Source organism: Choloepus didactylus, chromosome 8 (assembly GCF_015220235.1).
Source record: "Choloepus didactylus isolate mChoDid1 chromosome 8, mChoDid1.pri, whole genome shotgun sequence".
Lineage (NCBI taxonomy): Eukaryota > Metazoa > Chordata > Mammalia > Pilosa > Megalonychidae > Choloepus > Choloepus didactylus.
This window is the reverse complement of record NC_051314.1, coordinates 83,990,307-83,998,590: the sequence shown is the minus strand read 5'-3', so window position 1 is coordinate 83,998,590 and position 8,284 is coordinate 83,990,307. Positions and strand designations below refer to the sequence as shown.

Below are 8,284 nucleotides of genomic sequence, written 5' to 3'. Positions count from 1 at the left end.
AGATGAGACGTTTAATTTTTTTCAGCATGATTTATTCATAACATCCATGCCACCTAAAAATATTGTGTTAAAATATTTATCTATAAAATAGCCATAGGTTTATATGTATATACATTGAAGTCCACATGAGTCTTCTCAACTCAGGGTACTCTCAGGACATTTTCTCTCCACTTGAAACCTCCTTCACCATGTTTAGGAAATACAAAAAAATATTTTTGGGTGTCAGTTTAAAAGTCAAATCTCAGTAGGTTTCTGCTTCCAGACTCCCAAATCCTGAAAAATCTCTATATTGTATTGCACATTCTCTAGATTTGACAGTCAATATTTATATTGATAGAAGGATAGGTTATCATCAGATTGTGCCTGTTCATCTGGGGAAAAAAGACTGAAAGAGAAAGTCTCAGAGTGAGAGAAAAAAACAAAGCCATAAATAAACTAAGCAAGAGTAGTTGCTTTCATTCCTAAAGATGTTATTTAGTTGGTAAGAATCAAAGGGAGAAGAAGACAGAGAAAATATTGATAAAAATTAATTTGATTTTTATTTAAATATATCTTTTAAAGACATAGTGATTTCAATGAGGAATAAGAAAGCCCACGTGTGAGAAACTGCCTGCCCAACTAAGAAAGGTAAAGAAAGTGACATGTAGGTAAGCTGTACATAAGTTAATAAAAGAAAAGTCAGCCTGGTCAGTCTTCCGATAAGAGAATTTCCAAAAGAAAAAGAAATTCAAATGCTAAGGGCTAAATTTGAAAGATGGAGAATTGCTTCCATTTACTTACTCTGTAGCTGACCAGCTGACCATGAGTTCCAGGAAAGGCTGGGGTCTCTCTCTCTCTCATATCATATTCCATTATGTGTTCAAGATCATTAGAACCACATACTCTCAGAGGACATCTGGTCCAACTGACTCTCTACTTTTACAGTTTAATCTGAGGGTTGTTAATGGTCTCTATTAAGCATCTTTTTTCTCTTTAAAATGTAACCTTAAAAGGTTTGCTGACACATGATTTCTTCCTATAGGCACACACCTCATGCAGAAAAATAGGATTCAGTATGTACATTTCTGCTTAGCACCCAATTTAGCATAATGTAAGGAATATTGAAAAAAATGTGTTTATGATTTTCTTTGGCATATCGTATTTATCCTGGATTGTGTCATGTTTCTAGTGTTCTTTGGATGTATTGCCAAGTCTGTCTATATTGTCCTTCAAATTGCTGGGGGACAGGAACTGAGGGATGTTCTTGCAATTCTGTATCAAGAGGAATACAGATAGATAATGAACGAAGCCTCATGTGGTGGTGAGCTACCAGTGCTCTCTAAGGATTAAATGTGAAACCTCAGAAACTGGAGCAGCCACCCTTTTGTCAACAGACCTTCAGGGACCTTAGGGCAGTGGACAAGAGATATTCATCTCCACCCAATTTTATTGGCTTTCAGCACTATTTTGTGCTGCTGCCAGGACGGCAGTCTTTTAAGCCCCACCCTTTACCCTGGATAATTTTACCATTTTGTAAATCAAGGTAAACAACTTGGTTCCCAGCTGGGGACTGTCCACTCTAGGTAAGCAAATTTATTAAGTGTGCCCAGAATACTGGCCTTTTTCCCTGCCTCCTTGGAGTCTGCAGTAGGGTCATATGCAAGTGATGAAGTGCCAATCTCACAATTTGGTAAATATTTTCACTTCAGTTGTGCCACAGATGTTGCAGTTACCTTTAAGTGCTTGTCTCCCCCACCAGGCCATAAGCACCTGAAGTCCTCTCTAGCAAACTCTCCTAACAGGATCAGTTTCCTGGGGAGGTGAGGGTCAGGGAAAGACTCACAAAGAAAAGGCCTGAACCAGCTTTTGCCAGATAAAGGTAGGCGTGTCTCTGGGGCGGGGTGGGCATTCCAATCAGATCATGGTGGGCATTGGACTGCTAGGGGCCTGTGTTCCCAGCCTTTTTTCCACCCTTCCAATACCCCTGGAATATTACTCCCAGTAGTGATTCTCAAAGCAAGGAAGTGGAATGCCTTGTAGATCTTGAAGTACAGCAGTGGAGGTTTTATATTTTGAAAAACAGCCCTCTTCCCTAGAGATGCAATCAACCTCTTCCCATGACTACTGTACACAAAAGAAATTTTGATGGCTTTTAAATAAAAGTCACAGGATTAGATTTTAGAAAAACAATTCCCAAATAAGACATGGATTTCCACATTTATTGTGAAGTCCTACAAGTACCTCAAACTCCTCATGTCCAGTGTTTGTATGGGACACCTAGGGTTGATTTGTTTTTATAGCTTTATCAAGGCATAATGATACAAAACAAATGGCACATATTTAAAGTATACCATTTACAAAGTTTTGACACATGTATACACCCATTAAACTATCAACCACAATCAAAATAATGAACATTTCTATCATCCCAAAAAGTTACCTCATGCCCCTTTGTAATCCACCCTCCTTGACTTCTCTCCCCCAACTGCTGGTCTGCCTTTTGTTATTATAGGTATCAACATGCCTTCCGTCCCTCTGGTTAAGAGTACCAACCACAGCTCCCCATTTCCTGGCCTCAGGATGGGCACACCACCTAAGCATGGCCAGTCAGATTCTTTCGTCAGGGAATTTGGATCTGGAGAGGACATAGTGGCAGAAGGTGGCTGAAGCTGAGTCTTCCAATGGCAGCGCCCTGGGCTGGTTCTTATACTTCCTGCAGCCTGATTGATCTTTCAGTTCTGTGAGCTCCTAATATCCTTCCAACAAATGCCCTTCAATGATTAATTGTGTCAGTTTGTTGCTTGCAAGTAGAGAACCCTAACTGATACAACACACTTCCTCTCAGTCACCATTTCGGAGATCTGCATCACCAAATTCTAGTCTCACAGGCCTAACCTCAAAGAATTCCTTAAAACCTGTCTTTATTATATGTATCATGTGTCCCTTCTACCCCATCATTAAATCCTGCCCATTCTGCTCCCCTCTCAAAATTCTGTCTCTACAAAAATCCACACCCCCCTGCCCCTGATCTTTGCTTCTTTTCTCTTGTACCTAGTACAGTGCTTGGCAGAGAGGAGGAGCTCAATAAATGCTTGCTGAATGAACAAATGGTGACATCATTACCCATCACCCCTAGAAACAAAGATGGATGAGGTGGTCATATGTATGTATCAAGAGTGGCAAGATGTCAGTTGGTTTTTACTGTTTTCAAAGATATTTCCATAGTAAACAAATAAGACGTGAATCCAGGACTTCTGACTCCAAATTTCATGCCATTTCCACAATATTATTATATTTTGTCTGTTCCCTTCACTAGGAGTTCCATTTCTTCCTCTATCCTGCTCAGATCCTTCTTCACACCAAGTACCAGGTTATAAACACAAAATACAGCTCATGTAATCATTTTCCAAGGGTATTTGCTTATTAATCAAAGCTGTGTGTGTGTGTGTGTGTGTGTGTGTGTGTGTGTGTGTAGGGGGAAGCCTGCAGAAAGCATCTGAATTAAGGAGGAGAACCCGTGTTCCTTGGCATCACTAAAGAGTTACAGCCATGATGCAGAGTCAGCTGGGTTTCAGGAAAGTGACTACATCTTTCTGAACCTGGGGTAGAATCAATAACCTTCTTGCCTAAGTGCAGAACAGTGTGCTGGGATGGAACAATTCCCTCTGTCAAACAAAGAATCCACATATAATGAGAATCATACTTTATTTAGCAATCTGAAAATCTTTTCCTTTGGCTTTTAAGTCTTGCAAAAAGAGTTGGTAAATCAAAGACAGATTTTTTCACCATCCTCTGAATGTGTCTCTGTGTGAACAAGTGTCTGTGTCTACAGATGCTTCTAGTTTTTATAGTCATTATAACCCCAATTTTAATATCTATATAAAAGTCTTATTACTCTAACATTTCTAAAAACATGAATTAAATATTCTTTGAGTCTTAACATTCTCTTCTCCCAAGCTGCTGCCCACCCCCCACCATAAGGCTGTTCCCCAGCCTCCAGTAATGCTGGGTCTTTAGTGAGTACCAGCAACATTCTTTTGGTCTGAGATCCTAGAAATAAATGCTGGATCCAATGTCCCTCTGACTTTCAACCTCTGGCTACCCTCTACCCTCAAAGGCCTGGTTAAGGAGCTTGTCTGGGAAGGCGGCATGGGGTGGGGTGGGGTGGCGCATCTTGGCATTTTCTCTTCAGAATTGTTCATTTTCACTTGAAGATACCTGGAAAGTAAATGGGATTGCATTAGGAGCTGAACTGCTCTCTCACCAACCACTCAAGGCGGTAAAGAAATCAATTTACTTCTACCAAATTATATTTCATGTAATGCCACTGGCCTCTATTGAGGGAGACATTGTGAAACTGGTCATTTGGATTATCATAAGGATTTGTTGCAGACAGTGTTCATTATATCATTTGCTATCTCTTTGAGGATTTACAGGACAAATTTCTTTTTCATCTTAGTAACAGGAGTTGTTTTCTTAAGGAATAGGCTTGCCTTTATCTTATGGACACCATGAATTGGTGATTCATGATTAGGCTTTTCTCTTCTTATTGGATGCTAGAAAGTCTGGAACCAAAGTTGTGGTCCATCTTTAGTAAGTTTGTTTTATGGAATGCATTTTTTGTACTGGCCCAGTTCATGACTCCATTTTATGTCCTTGTCCTACCTCATGTACTTACTTTGCTATGTTTTGTACATACATACATATATATATATATGGTTTTTTTTGTTTTTTGTTTGTTTTACTTTTTGTGTGTAACTTCTGTGTATCTTAAGTCCTTTTGGAGAAAAGTTTGGATAATACTTAGGAGGTAGGGCTATGGTGAGAGGTCAAGAGGTTCAAGGATAGTGCTGGGAAATGGACATGGAGAAACCACAGAGTTCCAGTTGACTTTTGGTTCCTTTGCTTCCACCTGCTTGACTTTGCCCTAAGGATGTTGTTTACTGCTGGGCTCTCCTTATAGTTCTAGCCCATGGTAGGAATTCCAGCCCTGTAGCCAAACCCCTGTTTGCATGATGCCCAAACTCACCACCTACCCCGTTTTCGTGTGTCTGGTCCACTTACCTCTTCTTGTGGCTCTGATGCTATGAGGCTACTCTCTCCTGGAACAGCAGAGACTTGAAGCTGAGGGCCTTGGCTCTGCAAAAAGAAAAGTTCTGCAAGTGAGAGGTGGCTCAACCTCCCCATCTCTCAGCTCAGAAGGTTCTTCTGTGCCTTACACTTTACAAGAGCCATAAACATTACCAAGGGCAAACAGACAATGTTGTTTCACTAGAGCCTGAAGGCTTCAGGGAAGGCTTTACCATCATCCCCACATACAGATGAAGAAACCAAGACTTGCTAGGATAGGAAACTAGGTCTTCTTTGGACTCCAGAGATTTTCCCATGATCAGATACCATGTGCCTATCTGCATGACATGCATTTGTATGTATACCTATGTGGGAGCCTGTAAGGGTTCAAATATAGGTCTTAAAACCATTATCTACCACTGTTAGATTATCACTCCTCAAGAATGCACTACGGATCTCACATTTAGACAATCCTAACCATAACAGGCAGTTCAGAGGTAGGTGGTATAATGGTTTCTTTAGGAAACCACTGAGATGGGAATCCAAGTTTGGAAAGCTCTGTATAGGAACTGCTATGTCAGGGAAGACCCTGGTACTCTAAGGTTGAGAGCTGTTTTTAAAAAATTGAGATATAATTCACATGCTATAAAATTTACCCTTTTAAAGTAGAACCAATTTCTAGTAATGTGACAGTCACTTAAAATTCTGTTGTTTCTCCTTTCAGGTAAGTTTCCTTCTTCTTACTCTCTCCTCCCTTTCCAGGCCTTTGAATTGCCTCAAAGATAATAAGATCACTGCCCAAAAAGTTATCAAAATCTTCCTTCTCTCTCAAATCATTCAAATGCTAAGCAAGAACAGATTTTCTCCCAGATAATTTTTTTTTTAATACACTCCTCACTGTGAAATTCAACACATATATAGAACAGTGACAATCTGCTCACAGATAAATTTTTATTTACTTATTTTTAGTTGTGATATGTCCATAATTCTGCTCAGGAAAAAATATGATTCATGATGTATCTGCAAGGGAAGTGAACGTATCTTGCAGGACACAGGCTTCAGAGGATTGGTGATGCTGATAGGCTGGGATCTAGGATGCTAGAGCTGTTTAATTCCACAGGGAGAAAATACATTTGTTTAGCTCATGACCAAAGCAATCCCACAGAAGAAGCTGGGAGTGAGGAAACATTATAAATCTCAAAAACACGGAGATGGCTTCAGGGGAAAGCACTCCCTTTCTCCCTTCTCAGGAAGGGCAGTGTTACTAGACTGTTCCTCAAAATGCTGAGACAGCATCTTGGCCTCCATAGTCTCCCCTTCAATCAGATTACTCCAAGAATTTTTAATAGTCACCAGAGCCAAACAGAAAGTCTATCTATTGCTGTCTCCCTTCTAAAATCTTATAATACATTACAAAGTCAAATTTAAATTAAATTTGTATTTTCCATACCACTGAATTGTTCTTTTCAGTGCAGAAAATTGAGAAGTGACTACATTTCACTTGCTCAAAATTCTGCATTTACTCATTTATGGTTTGCTCAATCAGCCTAGCTGCATCAGACTAGAATCAAGCCAAGGGGAGTGCTATATCTTGCTCTATTAGGGTTCTCACTGCCTCATATAAATTGAGAGTGAGAGTATAATAATGTCGATGACTTGGACTTTAGTATCTCAGAGCAATCAGCTGAGATAAGCTCATTGTTCTCCTTATCTTACACCATCTTCCCTACCTTAGACTCCAAAAAGCAACAACAACAAAAACAAACCACACACAAAAAAACACCTGTGGATCAAAGTGGACACGTAGGAGAAAGTCCTGTACCTGGATGCCACCCTTATATCCTTTGCCCATGTTGTCTCCTCTCAGATAGCAGGAGGCTCCTGAAGTAGCCTGGTCAGCCTTTAGATAGGCATGGGCAGCAGTAACTTGGTCTTGATCTGAGTATAAGAAGGGGTCATATACTCTTTTCCCAGATATCCACATGGCTCACGCCATGGCCTTCTTTGCCCAAATGTCTCCTCTGACCACTGTTTAAAACTGCAATCTAGTCCTACTCCCTGGGCTATCCCATATTTAATTTTTCTCCACATATCTTATCAGCACTGAATTTTAATTTTACTTACTTCATTTCTTGTCTGCCTCCTCCCACTAGAATGTAAGCTCCAAAAAGGCAGGTATTTTTGCTTTTTGTTCACTGTCGTATCTCCACCACTGAGAAAAGTGCCTGACACATAGTAGGGGCTCAATAAATAATTGAATGAATCAATCATCAGTGAGTGGAGATGAATCAATAATGAATCTTGATGCCTTCTGGTTACAAGTCTCCCCATAATCCTCACAACAATATACTGACAGGTGATCATACACCGTTAGCTCTTAATATCTCCTAAGGAAGGAGAACTATTTCCCAAAGTAGCCCATTCTATTTATGAACAAAGCTAAATGTTGAAAAATTCAAAAAATGTTGGATTGAACCAATACATATCCTTTTCTATCCTTTACTCATAGGCTCTAGTTCTGTCCTCTGGAGTCACACAGAGTGATCTTCTAGAAGAGATTGTTCATATAATTTTAAAAAATTTATTATTGTGGTAACATAGAATATAAAATTTCCCATTTTAACCACTGTTAATTATCAGTTCAGGGGTGTTAATTACATTCACAATTTTGTACTACTAACACTTCCATCCATTACCAAAACTCTCCTATTACCCCAAGCAGAAACTCTGTACCCATTAAGCATTCTTTCCATATAATTTGAATATGACTTGATTTTCAGATTCTTCACTAAATTGACTGCTCTCCAGTTAATAAGGGTCTCTGAATTTTAACAATCTTTATTTCATCCATATCCTCACCTTTCAAAAAGCTATCCCCCAGCTGGAGCTGTGACAGACATTTTGAAGATGGCCGTTGGAAGCTGATGCAGACATTTTGGAGAATGCCATTTTGGAACCCAACCTGGGGGCAAGAAGACACCAGCCACGTGCCTTCCCAGCTAACAGAGGTTTTCTGGATGCCACTGGCCATTCTCCAGTGACGATACCCTTTGTTTATGGACACTTTATGGTCTTAAGACTGTAACTGTGTAACCAAATAAAACCCCTTTATAAAAGCTGATGCATTTCTGGTGTTTTGCATTCCGGCAGCATTAGCAAACCAGAACAGATTTTGGTACCAGAGAAGTGGGGTGCTGGTGCTGCTGAGCTTGCAAATAACAAACATGTTCGAACA

General features: G+C 39.8%; 1 protein-coding gene across 2 annotated transcripts in view; it reads right to left on the bottom strand.

Annotated features, from left to right (window-relative positions):
* Nucleotides 1–3,667: 3,667 nt before the first annotated feature.
* The window catches only part of BIN2 (bridging integrator 2), a 32,492-nt gene continuing 27,875 nt past the window's right edge, over nucleotides 3,668–8,284 (bottom strand). For both annotated transcript variants that reach the window (XM_037848136.1, XM_037848137.1), the window contains 2 exons: nucleotides 5,044–5,118; nucleotides 3,668–4,197 (listed from right to left, as the gene is read on the bottom strand). In XM_037848136.1, coding sequence (XP_037704064.1) covers nucleotides 4,168–4,197; nucleotides 5,044–5,118 — 105 coding nt within the window. In that variant the 3' untranslated portion in view covers nucleotides 3,668–4,167. The remainder of the gene's footprint in view (nucleotides 4,198–5,043; nucleotides 5,119–8,284) is intronic.